Source organism: Metarhizium robertsii, assembly GCF_000187425.2.
Source record: "Metarhizium robertsii ARSEF 23 chromosome Unknown MAA_Scf_2, whole genome shotgun sequence".
Lineage (NCBI taxonomy): Eukaryota > Fungi > Ascomycota > Sordariomycetes > Hypocreales > Clavicipitaceae > Metarhizium > Metarhizium robertsii.
In genome coordinates, this window is record NW_011942160.1 from 835,230 (window position 1) to 861,435 (window position 26,206).

Sequence of the window (26,206 nt, forward strand, 5' to 3'; positions counted from 1 at the left end):
CCTTGGCGGCGCACATTAGACTGCCGCCTTTGCAAGCCGTCTCTCCCCTCACGTTTATGCATGCTACAAGAAACATGGACAATTTCCTCCCCAATTCCCGTCAAACCGTCCGTATATTGGACTTTGCCGATTTTCTCCATGGTGATGCTAATAGACAGAGCAAGTTTTGCCGAGAGCTAATCGCGTGCCTCAGCACTGTGGGATTCGTGAAGCTTGTGAACCACGGACTCAGTGACGAAGAACTCTACGAAGTATTTGAATGGGTAAATGGCATCCAATCACGAACCGATACTTGGAACATGCTAACTGGTCCGTCGTATGCATACTCTAGAACAAGAGGTTCTTCTCACTCCCCCTCGCCGCGAAGACGAAAGCGGCGCACCCATATGGACCGAACCCACATCGCGGTTACAGCTACATTGGGCAGGAGAAGCTGTCCAAGGTCAAGGACTACGAAAAGGGCACTCGAAATGCTGTTGAGGTCTATGACGTCAAGGTACTCCTTCCAGACTGCCTCGTCTCCCGTACCATTGCTGCTTGACTGACATTGTTTTGCAGGAATCGTTTGACCAAGGCCCCGCACACGACGAACTATATCCGAATAGGTGGCCAGACGAGGGTGATCTTCCGAATTTCCGAGTATTCATGGAAAGATTATACGAACGTTGCCACCAAATCCATCAAGAGATCCTTCAAGCCCTAGCACTTGGCCTTGGCCTTGGTCCGGGCTTCTTTCGAGACATATGCGACCAAAACACTTCAGAAGTACGCTTGAACCACTACCCCGGGTGCGAGGCTGCCGTCCTGCACAAAGGTGCAAAGAGAATATCCGAGCATACAGACTTTGGCACAGTTACACTGCTCTTCCAGGACTCCGTTGGTGGCCTGGAAATAGAAGACCAGCATGTTCCGGGAGACTACTTCCCCATTCCCTTTGAGAGTAGATCGGAGATGATTGTCAACATTGGTGATTGCCTCCAGCGCTGGTCCAACGACAAGTTCCGCGCCACGAGCCATCGTGTAGTCCTCCCTCCGGGGTCGAGTGATGGCTGGATCGAGGACAGATACTCGGTGGCCTATTTTGGGAAGCCTAATCGGTCACAAGCTGTGGGTGCTCTGCCTGAGCTTCTACCAGAGGGACTAAAGTCTAAATATAGCAACATTACTGCTTGGGAATATAACCAAGAGAAACTCACCTTGACATACTAGGATATAAATCACTGAATACAAGAGTATTGCCTATGATGCGATTCCTAGGCAGTAAAACAAAAGGGGGGGCTCAGGGGCCAGGAAAGGGATGAGTAATATCTGTTACACGGAAGTCACGTTGCGGCTCGGTCCGACCCTTGAACCTGACGATAGTTACACAAGAAAGGGTTCGAGACTTAGTTGAGGCCTAAGGCTTCTAGGCCAAAGGGCTGACGCTCACCCTTGCTCTGTGTAAATAGGGGTCTTCTGCCCCAAGAACCTTTTGACGCCGAAGCAAAGTATCAGCATGAATAGAACTATCGTTCCAAGCTCTTGTATTATAAGCCCTTGTCACAATATCCATTCACCTGCCAAATAAGCAAATCCGCGACAGCTACGATGGTTCATTCGGCAGATATCTTGCATATACATCCGTATATACCCCCATGGTTACAATAGTGGACTTGCCCAGGTGGCAGCGTGAACTCCCCGCTCGAGTGCCTGGTTAATCCGACGCAAGGCCTCCTCCAGATACACCCGAGGATGTGCAAACACGATGCGAAACATACCCGGCGACTCGCTGTCAAAGTTGCCTCCCCATGCCAAGTAGACTTTGTGCGCCCACAGAGCCTGCTTCAGCTCCTCTACGACGTCGTGGTTTGACGCCCTGTCCGGATGCCGATTGCGATACGCCTGGCCCAGATCAACCCACAGGAAAAAGGCAGCGTGGACGCCCGGCGTAAAGGGGATGGCGTGGCGCCGCAAGAAATCCGTCGCAAAGGTGTACATGGACGCTAGCCGGCGCCGATTTTCAGCGAGGTAGGCATTGGCAAACGCGTCGTCCTCGATCATTTGCGTCACAATGTGGTCTGTGATGGACGACACGTACGAGTAGATGGCGACGGAGTTGAGCGCCGTGTGGAACGCCCGGTTGGAAAGGGAGATGATGCATCCCAGACGCCAGCCGTTGGCGCCGAAATCCTTGGAGACTCCCCAGAGAACGTGCACCAGGCCCGGGTTGATGAACTTTTCAAGGTCGAGGGCGAGGACCGAGGTGAACGGGGGATCGCTCCAGACGGACAGGGCGTAGATTTCATCGCAGACGAGATGAATTTGGTACTTGTTGCACAGCTTTAGGAAAGCCTCGAGGACTTCGGGCGAGTAGCACTGGCCCAGCGGATTATGCGGCGAGCACAGTAGCAATCCCTTGACGGCGGTGCCTTGCTCCCTCGCGGCGAGAATGGTTTCCTCATAGCACGCGATGGCCTCCAGGCTCAACGGATCGACTTCGCCGAAAGTCACGGGCAGTGTAAGCACCTGCGGCCGCAGCGCGAGGTTGACTGCTCCGTAATACGGCCGGCCGAGGATGAAGGCGTCCCCGGGGTTGGCAAACGCCCACGAGGTGTGCTCGAGGGCATTAGACACGCCGTTGGTGACGATGATTTGGGAGGCATCCAGGGGATGATACGGACGAAGCTGCCGGTTGAGAAAGCGAGCCAACGCGCTTCGCAATCGAGGACTTCCCATGGGGCCATCCTGGTAGGTCAACACGGAGCCACGCATGTTTATGCGCTGGGAGAGATAGTCCTCCAGCTCGGCTTGCATCAAGTGATTCTCGGCTACGCCCACATTCACGTATCCATTGGGGTTATCGTACGCATCCCACGGGTCTTTCATCACTTCCCACATCACATTGAACGCGGACGGGGGGATTTGTTCTCGAGCCCGACGGGAGAGCATGGTGGAAGAAAAATCTACTCCTAATTATTTACTTATTCCCTACCTGGCCAGGAGGAATAATTGATACCCACTATGTATGGATTGGATATGACAGTAAGACGGATAATCTTTTGTAGGAAATTTTTGATTTTTTTTTTTCCCTTTTCCCCCGAGAATGAAAAAAGACTATTAGCACGAGATTCGCTTCTTATAGTCATTGACTCATTGACACATTGTTAGCCACCCAGTATGTAGCAGTCCGAAGCCTGCATCCAGGTCTCTTACACATCCACGGATGGACGTGAAGTGTGGCTACATGATTCTACACAATTTTCCATGGTGAAGTACATGCGCCAAGACCTTGTCGTGACGCCGCATTCCAAAGTGTCCTAGACTCCTGAGTCCTGTAAACGGATAAGAAAGCGGGGTAAAGAATAGTTGGGAGGGGGGCGACTGGCCTGCCTAGTCCAAGCCATCAATCTCAACAGTCACGATAGGACGCAATATTGGGTTGCAATATGTCTAGTGTTTTGAATCTGCCTTCCATGATAGTCACAAGCTTAAAGCGACTTGGCAGCATGTCGTCCCTATTCTGTTAGCTGCATGTCCCAGTACACACTAGGGACGTGTGGCGCTGGTGGATCTTGCACAGCCCCACCTTGACTTTACGCTACATGCATAACGGCGTCTATCGCCTACCCAAATCATGGAAAAAGACGCAATAAGCAAGAAGTGTGTGGAGAAACGTTCAGAGTCAACACTGGAACACATTTCATACTTTGGGCGAATCTATTTTGCATCCCAGCAATGCCTTGTGCGACAGAACCTGCACCACAAGCCTCATCATGGCCGTACAATCATCAATCGACCGCCAGACGCGCCGTGGGGGAGCGGGAATATGGGGCACCGAGCCGTCCCGCGCGCTAGTTGCCGAGGTACCCGGTCCCGACTCCACCCGTCCCGTCAATCTCCTCATGCTGGCCGGTGACGGCGCAGAGCGTCGATGGGGTCCCCATCATCGCAAATCCCCAGCATCTTGTCCGTAACGTAGCCCGCCAGCCTCTGCGCATCGACCGACCACTTCTGCACCTCCTCCTCGGTCCACCATGCAAACTCATTCGCCTACAACCCTAGTCAGCGGCAGAGTGACACGCATGAGGGAGGCCTCAGTTGAGTCCAAAAAAAAAAAAAAACACCCTACCTCCGGCCGAACCCACGAGCGGCAGAAAAAAATGGCATGCAGCAATCTCGGAATCTGAGTGGAATTAGCCCCTCCTCCGTGGAGCGCTGAGCCCAGAAAAAGAAAAGCTTCGCCCGGCTGCATCTCTACGGCCCGGACTTGGTCGTCGGTGGCTTCGCGCGCATCGCCCCAGAGATGGGATCCGGGAACAAACTACAGAATTGCTCGGGAATGAGTGATTTTTTTTCATTGGTCAAGCATATACCGGTGAGAAGAGGCTTACCAACGTGGCGCCATTCGCACGGGTTGTCTGAACCCCCGGCACCAATAACGCAATCCCCAGATCGGATCCCAAGCAATACCCCGACTCCTCCTGGCTGGGGTGTACTTTTTGCCATATGCTGTCGTCGCGGTGCAGGGCCTGTCCGGCGCCGCCTGGCAGGGTAAGGATGCTGTTGGCCTGAGACAGAATGGCGTTGGTGCTGCGCGCCCGCATGCTATTCTTGTCCACTTCGGGGGGGTTCACGGTCCGGAGAAAGTGGTTGACAATTGATTGGATATTGGGGTCCAAGGCCCATTCTTCTCGTGCCGTCTTACTGAGGCCGTACAAGTGACCGCAGTAGATCCGTCCATTGTAAATGGCTTTGAATGCCTGTGAAGGGCGGGGGACGTGGTTAGCCTTCCTGGCGTTAGGTGTAGAGAGGAAGAGGGCAGACATGTACCTCATCGCTCTTTCGTCTCGTCATGATTTCTTCGATATCTTGGTTTACTTTGTCAACTTGTCCTGTTGAGGTGAAGCCAGTCAGGATGACTCCTCCGTCCTCCTTGACCACTCGGATGGCCTCCTCCGGGCGATCGAGGGGAACGCGACGTGCCATGGTGAGGGGGCCGGGATTCCAGTTGTTAGAAGGATGAAGTTACTGTAGAAGTGAAAATTTTGCAGCGTTCAACTGAGGAGCCTTAGCCATGTATTGATTTTTCGGGACCTGAATATATAGTTGGGCTTGTAACTACCTATGTATCCTAGGATAGCAATATGTAGGGTTACATTACATCTGTACGTGTGCACCCTCTTGCCCACACATATACCTAGTCTCAGGTATTGTATTTAGGAGAAAATAATCATTTATTTGGATGGAATAAAGTGAAAAGAGACTCTGGTATTACTGCTCGAATTAGAAAGTAATAGTGAATACAGAACCGCCTACTTTATCTTATCATAGCATACCCTAGAGGTATCTGATATTCACTTGGTTAAAAATGGCCGTCTGTAAATGGGAACGTAGCAAAGGATGCGTGCATGTGAAAACTCTTTAGAAACAAAAGAAAGGAAAAGAATCCACATAGCAAATTCCCCATGTCGCACATTTTGTGTGATCAAGGCCGCAGACTGCATATCCTGCATGATGCAGAACCAGACTACATGTGCCTGCCCCGCGCATCGAGAGCTTCATCCAGAGATACATTCACACACCGGGAAAGACCCCGGCAAAGAGCAGAGGGGAGGATAATGTCCGGTAGTATTCTACTCTGTATTTCACAAGAGGTACTTTTGCTGCTCCTTACACCAAAGCGAGCAAAACCATTGGGCGGCATCACTTACCTTTGCACCGCTGAACTGCATCCTCTCTCTAGCCACACTTGATAGAGCTAGAGATAGCCGCGCACACACGCACATATTCTGGGCAAGGCATACACAAAGAGACAGAATCAAAGAAACATTTCATCACCAAGAACATCGAAATGGGCTCCAGCCCGCAGCAGGCCATGAATGGAGACATGGCAGATGGCCATGCTGCCAAAGCTGACACCAATGACATCAAGCAACTCCAACAATGGAATGGCAAAAGTGTCGTCAGGGACGATGCTCTGCGCGTGCACGACCTAATCCAGGCGCATTTCGACGGTCAACCGTCTGCCCCCAGCGTGTGCTCTTGGGATGGTAGTCTAACCTACCATGAACTGGACCAACTGTCCTCGGGTCTTGCCGCCGAGTTGGTGGCCCGAGGAGTTGGCTGTGAGATGTTTGTTCCATTGTACTTTCAAAAATCGAAATGGACCGCCGTGGCTATTCTTGCTGTCGTTAGAGCCGGAGCGGCCTTTGTGCTGTTGGATGACTCGCACCCCTTGCCGCGCCTACGCGAGATCTGTGAAGAGGCGCATGCGACGATTATACTGGCCGCCAGTGAGCTCCGGGATAAGGCGCAACAGCTGGTAGACGAGTCTCTCGTCATCTTGGTTGGAGAGACGCAGTCGCAACAGTGGCCTCGGGACAGCAATGAGTCCTGGAGAGCATCGCCCGTGACGGGGACCAGTGCGTTATACGCCGTGTTTACTTCCGGGTCTACAGGCAAGCCTAAAGGCGCGGTGAACGAACATGCCTCCCTCTGCGCCGCGGCCGAAGCCTCGGGGCGAGCCCTAGCCATGAGCTCCCAGACAAGGGCCTTTCAATTTGCTTCCTATGCATTCGACCCGACAATCATGGACTTTCTGCGGACGTGGATCTACGGCGGATGCGTATGCATTCCGTCGCCAGCCCAGGCGAAAAACGACATTGCCGCCGCCATGGCCCAGCTCGGGGCCAATCTCGCCAGCCTGACGCCCTCGGTGGCGCGCCTCCTCGATGCCGACGCGCTGCCGGCCCTGCGAGCACTGGAATTCGCCGGCGAGCCCATGCTCCAAAGCGACCTGGAGAAATGGGCCGATCGGGTATTGCTGGTCAATGCATATGGCACCGCCGAGTGCTCCGTGTACTCGGTGATTTGCTCTCCGGTGCGCCGCGACGGACATCCGCACGACATCGGCTTCGCGGCCGGATGTGTCGCATGGATTGTGGACCCGGCCGACCATCACACTTTGCTTCCAATCGGCCAAGCCGGAGAGCTGGTGTTGGAGGGCGCCGGCATAGGACGAGGCTATCTGAGCAACAAGGAGCTGACGGCGGCCTCCTTTGTGCTTGGCCCGGCGTGGCTGCACCAGTTCCGAGGCGAGAAATCCCGTCATATTCGCCTGTACAAGACGGGCGATCTGGCGCAATATCAACCCGATGGATCTCTCCGGTGCCTGGGCCGGAAAGACACCCAGGCCAAAGTTCGTGGCCAGCGCATTGAGCTGGGCGAAGTCGAATGGCATATCGGAGACCTGCTCCGTCAGCGCCACCAGGTGGTCGTAGACGTGGTCCAGGTGCACCGCGGCGTTGGTACGCAGGCCGTCCTCGTAGCATTCGTGCGACTCCGGGATGCTGTGGTCGACCAAGAATCCCCGGCCACTGGCTTGTTTGCCACACCAACAGACGTCTTCCGCCTTCAAATGGAGAAGGTAGAGATGGAACTGAAAGGGCGCGTGCCCGCATACATGGTTCCCGGGGCCTTTGTCGCGCTGAACTATATTCCCCTGTCTATATCAGGCAAGACAGATCGTAGGCGGCTCCGAGAAGAAACCGCCCAACGGCCATGGGCCGGCATTGAGGTGTACATGTTACACCAGAAGAGCAGGCATTATTCTCCAAAAACAGACATCGAAAGGATCCTTCAAGGCTCATTTGCCCACATTCTCGGACTGCAAGCTGAGGAGCTCGCCCTGCACGATTCTTTCTTCCGCAGAGGAGGCGACTCCATCTCGGCCATGCAGCTGAGCGCCCATTGTCGCCATCGGGGTCTGTCCATCACGACCCAAGAGATTTTCCAATATCCTACAATTGCTGAATTGAACGCTAGAATCCTCACGCAGGTGGACTCCCAGGCCCCCTCCACGGCCCTGCCATTTCCCCTCTCCCCAGTACAGCACATGCTGCTCCAGCAAAAGAGCTTACCCGGCCGGGAGTCTCAAGGTTTCCAAGTTCCCAGTCGAACCCTACTTCTACGCTTGGCGAGGCCCATCAGTCTAATAGAGTTGGAATCCGCGATACAGTCCGTCATTCATCGCCAACCCAGCCTGTCCATGAGATTTACTACTGGAAAAGACGGCCAGTTGATGCAGACAGTGACATCTTTGATCCGGGGCTCGTACCAATGTTCCTACATTCAAACCTCTGCTGCTTCTGTGGCAACACTGGATCCTCGCCCGGAGCGTCTCAACCTGGAAACCGGACCACTTCTTTTGGCTGATTTAATCACCACGCAGAGCGATGATAGTCAGCATCTACTCTTGGTAGCCTCCCAGATCGTTGTTGACGTCCCTTCCTGGAAGATCATTCTCGACGAGCTCAGCAGCTGTTTGACCGGCGGTGACTTTTCTTCGTCCGTCGCAACAGGATCGTTCCAGTCGTGGTGTGAGGCTATTAAACCCCATATAAACGGACAACTCAACGGACAGCCCGCTGGATGGACCCTGTCCAGCTTTTGGGGATCAGTCGATTCCAGCAGTACGAAGAGTAGCAGGACCATCTCGACTGAGTTTATTTTGGATGCCTCCAGAACCGCCTTGTTACTGCAGAGGGGACAGCATGCCCTTCGCGCAGAGCCGCCAGAGATACTCCTGGGTGCCTTTTTGCATGCCTTCAGGGCCAGCTTCCCAGGGCGAGACGGTTTGCAAATTTTCATCGAACGCGATGGACGGACGGCAGGTGTTTCTCAAGTTGTCGGTCAGTTTACCACATACACGCCTATCATGTTGCAATCGGGTCAAGATGGCGATGTGGTGGATGTGGTGCGCCGAGCAAAGCATGCTCATCGGAAAGCGTGTAAAGAACATTCAATCCATTCTAAACACACGTTTCCAATGGAGGCAATCTTTCATTGGAAGCAAGAGAAGGAGCATCGGGATCTCGGCTCGGGATCTGGAGTAGGAGAACTGTTTCTGCAAGAGATATCATCTCTAGGTGGTAGTGAACCGCACCAAGTTCGGAAGCCAGCCCTCTTTGAGCTTAATCTGTTGCAATCCAGCAGCTCACTCACTGTTTCCCTGGTCTATGGGGAGCATATGCTGCACCAGGACGCAATTAGTCAATGGTTCCAGCTTTCCCAAGACACGTTGGATGAGCTGCTGCGGCGACTGGAGAACCTCCCGTTTCGGCCTACGCTCGATGACTTCCCCCAGCTGTCCATTACTTCAGCAGAGCTGGAGACCCTGATCCTGGATATATTAGCTCATCAAGATATTCTTAGTCCGTCAGACATCTCAGACATCTACCCGGCCTCTTTCATTCAGCAGGGAATGTTATTAAGTCAAGCTCGGGACCCTCAGGCCTACTGGTCTCGTACCTCATGGGAGGCACGCTCCCGTGATGGATCTGTGGTCGTGTTGCACAGGCTTCAGGAGGCATGGCAGCAAGTAGCCATGAGCCACTCTATACTCCGGACATTATTTGTGCAGAGCCAAGATGGTTTCCACTACCAAGTTCTGTTGACGAGTCCGCCCCTTCCGGTGAAAATCCTGCCCTCGAATGCCCCGGACCAAATCCAAATCACAACGAATGAGGCTCCTGGTGTCTTGGAAAGTCGCACATTACTTCCTTGGAGTCTCACTCTGAGACCTCTGAATGACAGTAGTATAACGTGCGAGATTCAGATAAGCCATGCTCTTATGGATGGTGAGTCAATGCAATTGTTGATCCGGGACGTTCAGCGTGCGTATGATGCGGAACGGCCGAAAAGGGCTCCTCCCTTGTATAGCCAATATGTCGGTTATCTAAACCAGGTCTCTCGGGATCCCGTGCTAGAATATTGGAAAGATTACCTCGAGGGAACTGAGCCGTGTCACTTTCCTGCGTTTCCGAGTTCGCAGCCCACCACGACAGTCGGCAAACTCGTAGATCTCGACATTGTTATCCAGGATACGCACAAGCTATTTTCTTTCTGCAGAGAAGAGGGTATCACACTCTTCAATGTGGTTCAGCTGGCATGGGCCATTGTGCTTCAATGCTACACGGGCAATGAGACAGTTGCCTTTGGCTATTTAACATCCGGACGAGACGTTCCGATTGATGGGGTAGAGGATATGGTGGGCCCTCTTATCAATATGCTGATCGCGAGGATTGATCTCCAAGGTGATCTAAGCGTCCGGACGCATTTACACGAATGCCGTGACCGGTATATGCGAAGTCTTCCCAACCAGCACTGCTCTCTAGCCGCGATATACCGTGCCCTGGGCCATTCTGGAACACCCATGTTCAACACCATCATCACTTACCAAAAGCTGCTACCCATTAATACGAGTGCAACTATAGATTTTATCGAGATCCTTGATCAACAACCCACCGAGGTGAGCTGTCTTCACAACTCGACACAGACGTGAGCTGACCCAGCCACACTAGTTCGATATAGTCTTGAATGTCAGGGCTGGCCGCGAGGATGCGGCTGTCTCATTTACCTATTGGGTAAATAAGATTCCGCCTGAGTTGGCTCGCAGCATAAAACGCACTTTCAGCGCCGTACTTGGAGAGATCACCACCCGGCCGGATGTGTCTGTGTCCGAGGTGAATATGGTGAGCGCCACAGACCTGGTTCAAATTATGGATTGGAACAGCCCCCCGGCTGCTACAGTGAGCGCCTGTATCCATGATATGGTCAGGGAGGAATGCATTGCACATCCGGACCGGCTGGCGATAGACGCATGGGATGGAAGCTTCACGTACCAACAGTTGTGGGATCATACCTCCTCGCTCGCTGCGTATCTAATAGATCAGGGAGTTGGACCGGAGATGCCTGTGCCGATTTGCCTTGAACGGTCCGCCTGGGTGCCTGTTTCTAAGCTGGCTGTCCTCAGGGCAGGAGGCATATGTGTGCCGTTGGACCCTAGCGCTCCCGTCGAGCGTATTCAGGCCATGCTTGAGGAGGCCACGCCAGAGATCATCATCGTCTCCTCGACAACGGCCAATATTGACTTTCAATCCTCTGCGAGGAAGATTGTCATTTCTTCAGACATGTTTGCGCACTCCGCCGCGCAACTCCTGGATCCATTTTCACCGGTGCAACCGAGCAACGGCGCATACATCCTATACACCTCCGGCAGCACCGGTCGTCCCAAGGGCATCATCCTTCAGCACGATGGGCTCTCCACAAGCATACGTGAGCAGAGTCGCAGATTAAGCATAAATGGTGAGACCCGAGCGTTGCAATTCGCCTCATACACTTTCGATGTTAGTGTTTGGGAAATCTTTGCGGTCCTGACATCGGGGGGATGTGTCTGCATCCCTTCACAAATGGCAAGAATGAATGAGCTGGCGACATTTATATCAACTGTTAAAGTCAACTGGGTGGCCTTCACCCCGTCTTTCGTTCGTCTTTTCCAGCCCAAAGACTTCCCCAGCGTGCGCACCATGATCCTGACCGGAGAGAACCTGCCCCAAGATATCGCCGATACCTGGTGCAGCAAAGTCGAGCTTGTCAACGCTTACGGCCCTACCGAGTGCACTATTTGCACTACGCAGCCTGTAGAGGCCGGTCGATGGACCATGGGCACAATTGGATGGCCCGTTGGAGGTTCTGGTTGGGTCGTTGATCCATCCAACATCAATCGACCCATGCCTATTGGCGCAATAGGAGAGCTCATATTCGAAGGGCCTGTTGTAGCTCGCGAATACTTTCGTCGGCCTGATGCCACCGAGATCTCCTTCGTTTCTGCTCGACCATCCTGGTTGCCCACTTCGTACAACGGTTGTCGGTTATATCGAACTGGTGATTTGGTGCATTATAATCCGGATGGCTCTCTGCGATATCTGGGTCGCAAAGATAGCCAAATCAAGCTTCGTGGCCATAGAATAGAACTGGAAGAGGCCGAATTTCTTATTCGACGTTATTTACCTCCGGGGTACAATGTCGTGGTTGATGTTATCCATCCGATTGATCAAGCCAGATCTAGTATTTTGATTGCATTTCTCTGCAACGAAGCGGACACAAGCCAGAATCTCCCGCCGCAGTCACTCTTGATACCAGCGAGCGACAGCTTCCGCTCGCTGTCCCAAGACATCCAAACGAAGCTACCTCTTTCCATCCCCAACCACATGATCCCTCAACTCATGATTCAGATTTCGATGATTCCGAGAACCAAGTCAGGAAAAACTAACCGTCGCATCATTCGAGTAGCTGCGTCACGACTCTCTCGCACCGACCTCGAGGTGCTGGTGGATGCCAGGGGAGGAAGCGGAAAGATGCAGCCTACAACGCCAAATGAGAAGCTCATGCAGAGTCTCTGGGCTACAGCGCTTGACCTGCCGACGGAAAGTGTGGGAGTTAGTGACAATCTCTTCCAGCTCGGCGGCGATTCCATAACAGCCATGAAAATCGTGGGCCTTACACGCGCGGCAGGCTATACTCTGGTGGTCTCCGACATCTTTAGCAGGCCCAGCCTATCACGTTTGGCCGAAGGGTTACAGCGCCGTGATCTATCATCCGTCCAAAATTCTGCTCCATTCAGTCTAATACCATCGGAAGAGAAGGCCGAGGTGCTCATAGAGATAGCGATGAACGAATGCCAGGCATCCTCCGATGATATAGAAGACATTTACCCATGCACGGCGCTTCAGGAGGGTCTTGTGAGTCTGACTATTAAACAGCAAGGATCATACGTAGCTCAGTACCAGCACCGAATCGATCCGGGCGTCGATATTCCTCGTCTTGCGGCCGCATGGAACATGGTCATAGCTGCCAATCCCATCTTGCGGACACGAATTATCCAGTCACAGTCCGCTCGCACGTTCCAGGTCGTCTTAAAGCATGGCCCTACCTGCGTGATAGAGTCCTCAAGTTTCGAGGAGACCATGAAGGCCACAAAGGAGGCCAGGATTGCACTAGGAGCGTCGCTGCTTCAATGCGTCATAATTTCTCAAGAGTCTGAGACATTTTTGGTCCTCACTATTCACCACGCCGTGTATGATGGTTGGTCAATGACGCTTCTTCTTGAGCAATTAGAGTCGGCCTACGCTGGTCAGAGTTTGAAGCCTCGGCCGTTCACAGGCTTTGTAGAATATCTGAGTCGTGTGGATATATCAGCTTCTAACAAGTTTTGGCGGTCTCAGTTCACAGACTTGAACTGCGCCGTGTTTCCGACTCCCTCGGTTCAGCTTAACCGTGCTAACATGGCGACTACTCTGCAGCTTGTGGAACACAGGCTGGAGACTCCGTCTGTAGGCTCCAAGTTTACCCTTTCAACCATAGTCCGCCTTGCCTGGGCTATGGTATTATCCAAGCACACAGATTCGCGTGATGTTGTCTTTGGTGCGACTGTCGCCGGACGTAGCGCGCCTGTCGCAGACATTGAGCAGATGACAGGCCCTACAATGGCGACAGTCCCATTCCGGGTAAATATCAATCCCGCAGAATCTGTGCTGGAGTCATTGGAGAATGTGCAGGCTCGAACCATTGACATGATTCCTTATGAGGCGACCGGTCTTCACAACATCAAGGCTCTAGGAGCAGATGCCGCGGTCGCGTGTCAATTCCAGAATCTCCTCGTCATTCAACAACAGCAAAGCTTTTACCAGCCAAAGCTTATGCATGAGGTTCAGCGATTCACGGGAAATATCGCCGCCATTAATACGTATCCATTGACCCTGCTATGCAATCTCAACGGAGACCATATTTTGATCCAAGCATCCTTTGATTCAGAAGTGCTGAGTAAAGCAGAAACTGAAACTTTGTGCTATCATCTGGGACAAGCGATCCTTCAACTTGTGGAAAAGCAATCCTTAAATGTTTCTGATATTGATCTGGTCGGGCCGGAGACAATACAGCAGCTTCAGGCCTGGAACCAGAATATCCCTCCCCAGATGGACGGCCTGGTGCACGAGGTGATAGACGGTTATTGCAAGAGCCAGCCGCAAGCACCTGCCGTCTGTTCATGGGATGGCGACCTGTCTTATAGCGAGTTAGACAGCTTGTCCTCTCAGCTCGCCGAGGTATTAATTGGGCGGGGGGTAGGGCCAGAAGTACTTATCCCTGTATACCTGGAGAAGTGCAAGTGGACACCTATTGCCATGCTCGCGATAATGCTCGCCGGCGGTGCGTTTGTGTTGATGGATCCTGCACATCCCTTGGATCGTCTGAAACTCATTCATAGTCAGCTAGATGCCCCTGTTTTGCTTACGTCCACCTCACTCTCGTCTGCTGCGTTGAACATTGCTTCCACGGTTATTCTTCTGGATAGTGATGAATGGCAAGAGGAGGCGGATAACAAATCAACAACACCCAAAGTGTGGAGGGCGTCCGGTGTCCAACCGAACAACAGGGTGTATGCAGTCTTCACCAGCGGCACCACCGGTACCCCAAAGGGCGTTGTCATTGAGCACGCGGCATGCCTTACGAGCATGCAAGCCCTCATAGGGCCAATGGGTATTGACAGGAACACACGGGCTCTCCAGGTGGCTTCTTATGCCTTCGACGTGAGCGTCTCTGACCATCTGGCGACTTTGCTTGCCGGGGGTTGTATCTGTATTCCGCAGGCCTCGCAGCGGGAGAACAACCTTGCGTTGGCTGTAGAGGGACTCCAAGCCAACTACATGCATATCACCCCGTCACTAGCCGAGCTTCTGAGGCCAGAAGATGTTCCTGGGCTGCGCACTCTGGTGCTCAGCGGAGAGCCGATGACCGCAGGTCTGGTGACCACCTGGGCTGGCGCAGTGAAGCTGGTCAACGCATATGGACCTGCGGAATGTTCTGTTGATTGCTTCGTCAATGCCTCCATCACGAGCACGACGGATCATTCCAACATTGGCTATGCTACCGGTAGTGTTGGCTGGATCGTTGACCAGGAGGACCATGATAAGCTGGCTCCAATTGGTACAGTTGGTGAACTTGTTGTCGAGGGCGCGATCTTGAGTCGGGGCTATTTGAATGATGAACAGAAAACTTCTGCAGCCTTTATCGAGGATCCCGCGTGGGTTCGCCGGTTTCCACTCAAATCTGGTCCACGGAGGTTGTACAAAACGGGAGATCTGGTTCATTATCACCCGAATAACGGATCAATGTGCTATGTCGGCCGCAAAGATACCCAAGTGAAAGTGAGAGGACAAAGACTTGAGCTAGGAGAAATCGAGCATTATTTGAAGGAGTGCTTTGCAGAGGCGACGCGTCTGATGGTGGACCTGATTGTTCCAGTCAGTGATGACGAAAGACCTGCCTTGATGGCATTCATCGAAATTCCCAGCGAGTATCATGATCTTCGGGGAGAAGCTTCTGCACATGGCCTCTTCAATCAACCTAGTGATACGTTCCGAGCCAAGGTGCAGACAGTGGTAACTCAACTCCGCAAGAAGCTCCCACCTGCCATGGTGCCGGCAACTTTTATACCCGTGGTGAAGATCCCTCTCTCATCGTCTGGTAAAACAGAGAGAAAAACTGTACGCCAAGCTGCTTCCCGTCTCGCAAGAGAAGAAAAAAGACACTACATGGCGGCAAGCAAAGTTAAACGAGCCCCGACCACTGAGACGGAGCGTCTTGTCCAGTCTATCTCTGGTCGTGTGTTGAAGGTGCCGGTCGAGGATATCGGAATGAATGATACCTTCTTCGAGCATGGAGGGGACTCGATCTCGGCTATCCGCTTCGTCGGGGATGCTCGTCAGGCCGGTTGGACGGTACAGGTGGTAGATATCTTCAGCGAGCCGACCCTCGCAGCGTTGGCTGGAAAGATGCATCGCAGTGAAGGCGACTTAACAGCGCGACCAATTCCACCGTTTCTCCTTCTGCCAGATGAGGCTGAAATAAGCCGACTCTGTTCTCTGGTAGCCAGCTCGTGTTCTACATCCACTGACCGAATCCAAGACATCTATCCCGCAACCGCCCTCCAAGCTGGGTTGCTGGCGTTAAGCTTGAAGCAACAAGGGGCCTACCAGGGCTATTTTCCTATACGGCTGCCGTCCGGTGTCGACCTCGATAGCATGAAGAAGGCTTGGGAGTCGACCGTAAAGGCGAATGTCATTCTACGCACTCGAATCGTCCAAGACGCCGATGGACAACTATACCAGGCCGTACTGGATTCTGAAGTTGAGTGGCACGAGGCAGCTAATCTAGATGAGTATTTCAAAGTGGAAGCCTCTATACCTATACGCATGGGAGGTCCTCTAGCCAGAGCTGCCATTGTGCAGGATTCTAAGCAGGGCGGGTGGTATCTGGTGGTGACGCTGCATCACGCTTTATACGACGGATGGTCCATCCCTATGCTTGTCCAGGATCTGCAAACAGCCTATATGGGCCAGATGTTATCTCCTCGTCCGTTCAATGGGTTCGTGGACTACATTTGCCGCGCTGATGATGTTGCTAGCTCCGAGTTCTGGAGAAACGAATTCGAGGGCCTTTCCTGCGAACAGTTCCCCCCGCTGCCGTCAGCTCACCATGTTCCATCCATAGATGGCTTCCTCGAACACACGCTCGCGCTCCGTGGGCTGTCTTCTGACTTCACCATTTCCACAATAGTACGCCTAGCTTGGGCAGCGGTGATCTCGAGCTACAGCAGCTCGGACGATGTGGTTTTTGGCACCACTGTCGCTGGACGCAGCGCTCCAGTCCCAGGCATTGAGAACATGACAGGCCCAACTATTGCCACAGTACCCATCCGCGTTCGCGTCGACCCCAACATGTGTACCAAAGATGCACTGGGAGACATCCGAACACGGGGAACCCAAATGATACGATTCGAGCAGACCGGGCTCCAATCCATCCGCTCGCTGAGCCCCGAGGCCGCGTTAGCTTGCCAGTTCCAGAGTCTGCTTGTGATTCAGTGGATGAATGAAGAAAGCACCGAATCGTCAGACTTCTCTGTGGCCTACGAGTATGCTCATGACGAGAAAGCATTCTCCTCATATGCCATCAGCCTCACGTGCGACTTGGCTTCCTCCGCAATCAAGTTCCGAGTCGCGTTTGACAGCCACATCACCGAGCCCGCCGTCATGCAAATGATGCTGTTCCAACTGTCTAATGCAATTTCCCGAATCATGGATAACGCTATGTTTGTCAGGGATCTGAAGGAGATTAGTCCACAGGGCATGCAATCTCTCCTAAAGCGGAACACCCATCTGCCACCACGTGTTCAGGCTTGCGTACACGATTTAATTTTATCCCATAGTGAAAATACGCCAGACGCAATTGCCGTGGACGCCTGGGATGGGACGCTAACGTACCGCGAACTGGACTCGTCTTCCTCCAGCCTGTCAGCGCACCTACTCTCCTCAGCCCAAGTGAAGCCCGAGACGATTGTCCCTATCTTATCAGAGAAGTCCATGAACACAGCAATTGCGTTGCTTGGTGTGATGCGGGCTGGCTTGGCGTTTCTTCTGCTTGATCCTTCACAGCCAGCCCCCCGCCTGAAATCCCTTTGCGAAGCTGTTGAGGCAAAGATAATTGTAGCATCAGCGAAACACGCCGATCTGGCATCCACACTGGTCCCAGAGGCACGGGTAGTGGTGTGCTCGCGGCAAGATCTTGCGTCCTCTGGTTTCCCTAACGGAGTGGCCCTCCCAGTTCCGGTTTCTGATCCCAGGCAAATTGCCTACTGCGTCTTCACCAGTGGATCTACCGGTACACCAAAGTGCATCCTTATCGAGCATTCCTCCTTCTGCACCAGCAGCCTGGCGGTAGGGCGGCTCATCGGTATGGACCAAAGCACGCGGGTCTTCCAATTCGCATCCTATGCATTCGATGTCAGTATCACCGATCATCTGCTTCCTTTAATGCATGGAGGCTCCATCTTTATTCCACATAGCGAGAATGTTAAGAATAACCTACCAGCTTCTTTGAGGGAGTCGCGCGCAAACTTTGCAGAATTAACTCCCTCTGTGGCTAGAATGCTTGATGTAGGCGATGTATCCAGTCTGCAGATCCTTGTCATGAGCGGTGAGGCCATGACCCAAGCTGATGTTGAGAAATGGCAAGACAAAGTCCGTCTCATTAATTTGTACGGGCCTGCGGAGTGCTCCTGTGCCGCAACTGGGCAAAACCCGGTGAGCCTAAGTCATCCTCCTCAAGTGCTCGGTAAGGGCATGGGAGGTGTTTGTTGGGTTGTAGATCCTGCTGATGACGAGCAACTGGTCCCTATCGGCGCAATAGGTGAGCTAATTATCGAGGGACCAATTGTTGGACGAGGGTACCTTAATGCCCCGGAACTGACATCATCTGTCTTCGTTCCATCAATGCGATGGCTCCAGCGACTTCGCGGCGAAGAAGATCGTGTGTACAAAACTGGCGATCTTGTGCAGCTACTACCTACCGGGGACCTGAAATATATCGGCCGCAAAGATCTCCAGGTAAAAATTCACGGTCAGCGAATTGAACTGGGCGACGTCGAGCACCATGTGCATCGCCTGTTCCCCCAGGCGACTAACGTCGCAGCGGAGGTTCTTCATCCAAATGAACAACAAGGGAAGTCAATCCTCGCAGCTTTCTTAGAGGTTCCTCATCTGCAGAAACTCTCCAATGGCCACTCATCATCCACAGAGATGAGCATACTCCCAGCAACAGCCTCGTTCCTTGCCGATGTGCAGAGGACCGAGTCCAAACTGCGCGACACGATCCCGCCCTACATGATTCCCACCCTTTTCCTGCCCGTGAATCGCATTGCACTGTCGCTATCTGGGAAGGTGAACCGTGGTGTGTTGCAGAATCTGGGTAGGAATTTGAATCGGAAGGACATCAAAGCCTTTATCAACCCTCGCAGAACCAAACGAGCACCGGAAACGGAAATGCAACGAGCTCTAGGGATGCTGTGCGCCAAGGTCTTGAACCTACCACTTGGCGAGGTCAGCATCGACGATAGCTTTCTCGCGCTGGGCGGTGATTCCATCAGTGCCATGTCGCTCGTGGCGCGTGCAAGTGCTCTTCAAATTGCCATGTCTGTTGGCGATGTCTTGACCCAGAGCACGATTGAGAAACTGGCGTCGCGTGCGAAAAACACCACAGCCCTGCTTCTGCCGCAACCTGAGGAGCTGGATGTATCATTTGCATTGTCTCCGATACAAGAGATGTTTTTCGACGTCGTGCCGCAGGAGTCCCATAATCACTATAATCAAAGCTTTTTTTTGTCTCTCGCAAGAAATGTTTCTGTGGAAGACTTGGAGGACGCCGTCCACGACGTGGTTCGACATCACGTGATGCTGCGAGCCCGGTTTAGTCAGGATGCAGAGGGCCTGTGGACGCAGAGCATAACTTCCAAGCCAGAGTCGTCCTGGCCCTATTTATTCAAATCGCACGAGGTGGCCGATGTTGCGTCCATTGAGCCCCATGCATTGAAGACCCAGCAAAGCCTTAATATCGTCAGTGGTCCTTTGCTGGCAGTTGACCTCTATCAAGTCCATGGTCAGGGGCAATACATTCTCCTGGTGGCGCATCACCTCGTGGTAGACCATGTCTCGTGGCGAATTATCCTCAGCGATCTGGAGGAGTCCCTGGAAGCATCTTCCGCCTCTAATGCTCGCGGTTGTCGCAACATCGAGTCATCGTTATCCTTTCAGTCCTGGTGCCATCTCCAGGCTCAGCATGTCCGGGAACAACTGCCCCCTCAGAAAGTGTATCTGACACCTACAGAGAACCATGTCCCGCCGTCGACAACCTTTACATGCATGGATTACTGGGGCTTGACAAGCCGATCTAACACTTGTTCGGATGTTGTCTCTATCGGCTTCACCTTGGATGCAGAAGTGACCGAGAGTCTTTTGGGTCACGCTAATGATGCCTTGCGGACGAGACCCGTGGAAATCATTCAGGCTGCACTCGTCTACTCGTTCATGAAACAGTTCCCAGATCGAGATGCCCCAATCGTCTATAGCGAGGGACATGGAAGAGAAGTATGGGATCCCTCGATCGATTTATCCCGAACCGTAGGATGGTTTACCACTATATGGCCTACCCTAATCACCGTGCACCCGACGCATAGTCTTATCGAGGTGGTGAAACGAACCAAAGATGGGCGACGACAAGTCCGAAATAACGGATGGGCTTATTTTGCATCACGATTCCTACACCCCGCAGGACGCAGCCAACTGCCGCTGGAGGTGCCCCTCGAGATAGTATTCAACTATGCTGGATCGTTCCAACAGTTGGAACAGCGACAGGGACTATTCCACATGGCTGAGACTCAGTATACTCGGTTTGACGTAGCAGCCACTGCTACTCGATTTGAGCTCTTCGACGTGTCAGCTGTAGTTCATCGTGGACAGTTGCAGGTGGAAATCTCCCATCACCAAGCTATGCCCCAAGATCGCATTCGGCAGTGGGGTTGGTCCTTTGAGGCTGCATTGCGCGAGGCCAGTGTGAAGCTCCAGGAAATCCAGAGGCAATTTACGCTTGCCGACTTCCCTCTTCTACAAATCGGCTACAGTGATCTGGCGCATCTAGTCGATACGGTTGCCACCGTGGCAGAAGTACACGACATAACAGAGATCGACGATGCTTACCCATGTTCAAGCATTCAACTAGGCATGCTCCTCAGTCAAGCCAAGGATGCAGCACAATACATTACCAGTACTACATGGGAGGTTCAAACTATGGAAGGCATTGATGTTGACCGCTTCATACGCTCATGGCATAAGGTTGTCAATCACAATCCCATTCTCCGCACCATCTTCGTGGAGAGCCATTCGGGTCAGCTCTGGGACCAAGTGGTGCTGAGACACTCAGCCGGCGATGTCATCCTTGCCGATGCTGATGGTATAAACTCTCCGGTCTCTCAAGGGTTCGGTAGTGTCACAGCATCCCGCCCGTGGCAACTCATTGTGACTCGTGCAGGCGTTGCGCTCTTATGTGAGCTTCGCATCCTTCACGCTCTGGTGGATGGGTTTTCAACGAGTTTGCTTGAACAGCAACTGTCTCGTGCTTATGGAGACCAAATTTTCTCCGAGCCCGTGGCAACTCTGAAAGATTATATTTCTTATGTTCAGAGTCTTCCCAGTGGAGTAGCCACGCAGTTCTGGGCCACATATCTAGAGGGGTCAGACCACTGTATCCTTCCCACTCTACACCATTCTCAAGACCCCAATTACCCGGGTTCAGTATCATATGTCACCCGGAAGCTTGAAGATCTTCGCCCACTTCAAGTGTTCTGTGGAGAGAATGGGGTCACCCTGTTTAGCCTGGTTCAGCTGGCTTGGGGTTTGGTTCTGAGAGCTTACACTGCATCTGATGCTGTATGTTTTGGCTATCTGGTCACCGGTCGAAATATGCCGATTGCTGGAATAGACAAGGTCATCGGGCCTTTAATCAATATTCTTGTAAGCAAGATGCACTTGGACGGCAGCAACGCCATTGCAGATCTGGTCCAGTCGATTCACTCGGACTTCCTACGAGGGCTGGATCATCAGCACACCTCTCTGGCCGAGATATACCATTCGTTGGGTATTTCTGGACGTGGCTTGTTCAATACGGTGGTCTCAGTCCAGACCAAATCTGAGCAACAACAAGTCAATCATACCTCTGGGCTTTCCATACGTACAGTCGACAGTGACGACCCGACAGAGGTAGCTTTTTCCATCTCCACGTTTTGCATTACATTCACATAACGTCGCTAATACATCTTACAGTATGACCTTACGTTAAACGTTTCTGTATCCAAAGACGACATGGAATATGCGCTGTGGTACTACGAGCACTCATTCACACCAAGCCAGGTCCATGATCTTGCAGCTGCCTTTGAAAGAGCCCTTCTGAGTTCGGTAGCCTTGACGAATGCAAAAATCCGGGATGTCGATCTTCTAAGCGAAGATCATCTTCACTGGTTACAATTGCGGAACGAGGTTCTCCCCGAGACGCGACAGGTGTGCATACATGAAGCCATCGAGCCATTTTTCCTGTCTACCCCTTCAGCTCAGGCTGTTTGTGCGTGGGATGGTGATTTCTCTTACGCGGAGCTGGATCAATTGTCGTTCAGCCTGTCTCGAGTTTTGACCCACCGTGGTGTTGAACCGGAGACATATGTGACCATACACTGTGAGAAATCTAGGTGGACATCTGTGGCCATGCTTGCCGTCCTCCGTGCTGGCGGTGCTTTTACCCTCCTTGATCCTTCTCTCCCCCTTGCCCATAAGCAGACCATTTGCTCCGATCTGGGTTGTCAAATCATGATCTCCTCCAAAACCGCTGAGGATGCCTCGTCGTTGGTCAGAGAGATGATCATGATTGGCGACCGCGAAGATGAGTCGTGGGTCGTGCCCCCATCGGAGCCCATACGATCATCACAAGCCAAGCCTACACATGCAGCGTATGCGGTTTTCACATCTGGTTCAACCGGGAAACCCAAAGGCGTTGTTATCGATCATTCTTCGTTTTGTACCAGTGCGATGGCCCAGCATCAATCCTTATCCATCGACAGTTCTACTCGTGTGCTACAATTTTCCGCCTACACCTGGGACGTGAGCATCATGGACCAGCTGGCAACGTTCATGGCAGGTGCTTGCGTCTGCATACCTTCGGAATCTCAACGAGTCAACGCGCTGACAGAGGCTATTCAACAATACGGCGCTACCTGGATTCAAACAACGCCGCCGGTTGTTCGTCTGCTCGAGCCTACCCAGGTCCCATCACTACAAACCATAATTCTCATTGGTGAGACTCCATCATACGATGATATAAAGATGTGGCAGGGTCGGGTATCTCTTCGGGAGACATTTGGTCCGACAGAGTGTTCGGTCCTGGCTCTCGTCAACCCAGATCTATCATCTGATCCAAGGAACATTGGCCGTGAGAGCGGCTGTATCTGTTGGATTGTCGATCCAGACGATCACAACAAGCTGGTAGCGGTAGGGGCCATTGGGGAACTGCTCATCGAAGGCCCGATTCTTGGCCGCGGTTATTTGAATGACCCTCTAAAGACGTCAGCAGCGTTTATCGAAAACCCAGGTTGGGCAGAAAGGTTCCGTAACAACCAGAGTGTGCGACTCTATAAGACGGGGGATTTGGTTCATTATTGCCCAGACGGGTCGATCCGTTTCTTTCGGCGCAAGGACACCCAAGTCAAGCTTAGGGGCCAACGCATTGAGCCTGGTGAGGTTGAGCATCATATATCCAATAGCTTCGACGGCGCGGAACGTGTCGTAGTGGATGTTCTCGCGTTGGAATCAGAAGCCTCTCGTTCATTCTTGGTTGCCTTTGTCAAGCCCGCGAGTCTAAATGACAACGACGTTGACATTGACGCTGATCTCTTTGCTCCTCCAAGTACAGCATTTTCTGTACAGGTGGCTCTCACTCAAGCCCGGCTACAAAATCAGCTGCCCAAGCACATGGTGCCCACGATCTTTCTGCCTCTGAACTTTGTCCCTCTGACCAGTTCTTGCAAGACAGATCGTCGTATGCTGAAACGAAGAGCAGCGGGGCTGACTCGGAGTGAGCTAGAAACATATATGCACGCCGGTGCGTCAGTCAAGCAGACTCCCACGACCGAAATGGAACAGAAGTTACATCCACTCTGGGCCAAGGTGCTAAACCTGGCGATGGAGATGATCGGAACTAATGATGACTTTTTCCACCTGGGCGGGGATTCCATTTCAGCCATGCAGCTGGTTTTCCAATGTCGCCGTGTCGGTATTTCTATTGGCATGGAAGATGTATTTCGGCATCGTACGCTTGCCGGAATTGCCACTCATGCTCGAAACGAAAAAAACAGTGCTGATGCGTTGGCTGTTGAAAAGATCGATGAACCATTCCCCTTGTCTTCAAGCCAGCAACTCTTCTTCCATTTTTCTCCACATGGTTTCGACGACTTCAATTACTGTAGCGTCATGAAGATTACTAGAAAAATTGAGGCTGAGCGTCTGCGAAGGGCCATCAGGACCATTGTCGAACGTCATTCCATGCTTCGTTCTCGGTTCAGCCAGGATTGTGACGGCTCCTGGATGCAGCGCATCACATCTCAAACTGAAGGCTCGTACCGATTTCAGCACTCGATCATCTCTGGTGAGAATGAAATCACTCAGGTGCTGCAAAGCGCACAAGAGTGTGTTAATATTCAACATGGTCCGCTATTGGTTGCAGATCATGTGCAACCGGATGGACAGAAAGACGATTATCTCATTCTTGTTGTCCATCGTCTCGTTGCTGATCTGGCTTCGTGGCACATTATACTCGGTGATCTGGAGACTGTATTAAGCCAGAAAAACCCGATCCCTGCATTTGCTCCGGTTCCAACGTCCTTCCAGGCTTGGTGCAGTTTAGAGACAGATTCCAAGGCTAGGCATCATCTCACTGGAAACAAACTTCTTCTTCACTCGGGGGAGCAAGTCCCTAGGGTCTGTCCACTTGAGTTTTGGGGTATGACAGGACGTCTAAATCAGGTCAAACACTCCAACACTACCATATTTACGATTGACCATTCCACAACAAATCTGCTCTTAGGCCGTGCCAACCATGCATTTCAGACGCAGCCAGCTGAGATCTTGCATGCGGCATTAGTCCATTCTTTCATTCAGACCTTCGCGGAACGGAACGCTCCAATCATGTATAATGAAGGCTACAGTCGTCAGCCTGCCGATAAGTCTATTGATACTTCAAATACGGTGGGGTTGTTTGCTACACTCCATCCCACTCTAGTCAATGTCGACAATTGTCAAGATCTGGTAGAGATGGTACGTCGCACAAAAGATGCCCACCGCTCGGCTACTCCAAATGACTGGGCCCGTCTTAGTTCGCTTTGCCAAGATTCGCGATACTCGGAGAGCATATTACCAACGCCGGTCGAAATCGTTTTCAACTTTGAGGGGGTGAAAGAGCAGCTTGAGAATAACAACTCCATCTTACAAATTATTAGATCGCCGTACACAGAGCATCAAGAAACCAATAGAGCATCAGAAGCACCGCGCTTTGCACTCATTAATATTTCGGCCGTCGTTGTCCAAGGAGAGTTGATGGCGTATTTTACCTTCAATGAGCAAATGAAACACAAAGTTTTGCTGAAAGACTGGGTTGATGAGTATCAAAAGTCGATCATCAGGGCGGTCATGGGTTTAAGTCACGCCTCCTCAGCCTATACACTCAGCGATTTCCCCCTACTTACAACAACCTACGAAGATCTTGACGCATTTGTCGCCAGAGTCCGGGATCAGATTGGTCTGCAAGAGGGAGAAAACAGTGCCATCATCGAGAATGCATACCCATGCTCTCCCATTCAGCGTGGTATCTTGCTCAGCAAATCCAAGAATAATGATCTCTACAGCCCTCGCTTCACTTGGAAACTTCAAGTCGCTGGACAGAACCCCATTGACCTGAGCCGGCTCCGGGAAGCATGGAAAAGTGTTCTTGACCGACACCCTGTTTTCCGAACCGTCTTTGTGCAGAGCAGTTCACACATGGAATACTATAATCAAGCGGTCATGGTCTCATTGCCGGATAACATAACCACCTTGCAGTATGACGACGAGGATGTGATGGAATTGGTCCGAGATTATCGTGTAACTCGACTGCACCGAGATCAGAATGCTCTGTGGCACCTCATTTTATGCCAGAGCAAGAGGGGTGACACATTTTGTGACTTGAAAGTCAGCCACGCCTTGATTGATGGAACATCCATGGCTGTTCTGACACGAGAAGTGCAGTTAGCATATGACGAGATGCTCTCTGCAGGCGCTGGGCCGCCTTACAGCGACTATATCAGGTACCTACAATCAACTCCGGTGGACACTGTCATTGATTACTGGAAGAAGAAGCTCTCCGCCATATCACCGTGTATGTTCCCTAGGATCAGCAGCCAGAGTAGGCCACCTTCTACCAGTAACATCAAGCGAGAGCTGTGCTCTGTCGAGCTGGAGATCGAGGACGCCTCTATTATCTACCAGTTCTGCAGGCAACATGGATTTACCATCTCCAACATCCTTCAGGTAGCTTGGGCTCTTATTCTGCGGTGCTATACCACATCCAAATCCGTCTGTTTTGCGTATGTCACGTCTGGTCGTGACGCTCCCGTGTCAAACATTGAAGGCGCTGTCGGTCCTTTCATCAACGTCTTGATCAATCACATGCCACTGGATTCAGATATGCCTCTGCTCGATGTGTTACGGGTTAATCAGGATGATAACGTTGACAACTTGAAGTATCAAAACTGCTCCCTCGCAGAGATATTCCACGCCATGTCCATAGGTGCAGCGGAACTGTTCAACTCCAGCATGTCTGTGCAAAATAGGACTTCAGACCACGACTCCTCCGGTGCATCTTTCGAGTTCTCGGTAGTCAATGGAGAGGACCGAACAGAGGTAAAATACCGGAACACATTTGC

General features: G+C 52.2%; 4 protein-coding genes across 4 annotated transcripts in view; 2 read left to right on the plus strand and 2 right to left on the minus strand.

Moving 5' to 3' along the window:
- Positions 1–74: 74 nt before the first annotated feature.
- On the plus strand, positions 75–1,209 carry MAA_09692 (Oxoglutarate/iron-dependent oxygenase; the record flags this gene model as incomplete). The annotated part of the gene is made up of 3 exons (XM_007827690.1): positions 75–263; positions 332–496; positions 559–1,209. 3 exons carry the CDS (start codon positions 75–77, stop codon positions 1,207–1,209), a joined length of 1,005 nt encoding a protein of 334 aa, XP_007825881.1.
- A 429-nt stretch (positions 1,210–1,638) lies between these two features.
- Positions 1,639–2,928, minus strand: MAA_09691 (1-aminocyclopropane-1-carboxylate synthase; the record flags this gene model as incomplete). Its single annotated transcript, XM_007827689.1, has 1 exon — positions 1,639–2,928. The coding sequence occupies one exon, from the start codon at positions 2,926–2,928 to the stop codon at positions 1,639–1,641; it is 1,290 nt and encodes a 429-aa protein (XP_007825880.1).
- A 951-nt stretch (positions 2,929–3,879) lies between these two features.
- On the minus strand, positions 3,880–4,965 carry MAA_09690 (phytanoyl-CoA dioxygenase family protein; the record flags this gene model as incomplete). Its single annotated transcript, XM_007827688.1, has 3 exons — positions 3,880–4,029; positions 4,371–4,766; positions 4,810–4,965. 3 exons carry the CDS (start codon positions 4,963–4,965, stop codon positions 3,880–3,882), a joined length of 702 nt encoding a protein of 233 aa, XP_007825879.1.
- Positions 4,966–5,830: 865 nt separating this feature from the next.
- The window catches only part of MAA_09689 (Amino acid adenylation), a gene marked incomplete at both ends in the record, with an annotated part of 28,516 nt that continues 8,140 nt past the window's right edge, over positions 5,831–26,206 (plus strand). The window contains 3 exons of the mRNA XM_007827687.1: positions 5,831–10,288; positions 10,341–21,464; positions 21,528–26,183. Coding sequence (XP_007825878.1) covers positions 5,831–10,288; positions 10,341–21,464; positions 21,528–26,183 — 20,238 coding nt within the window. The remainder of the gene's footprint in view (positions 10,289–10,340; positions 21,465–21,527; positions 26,184–26,206) is intronic.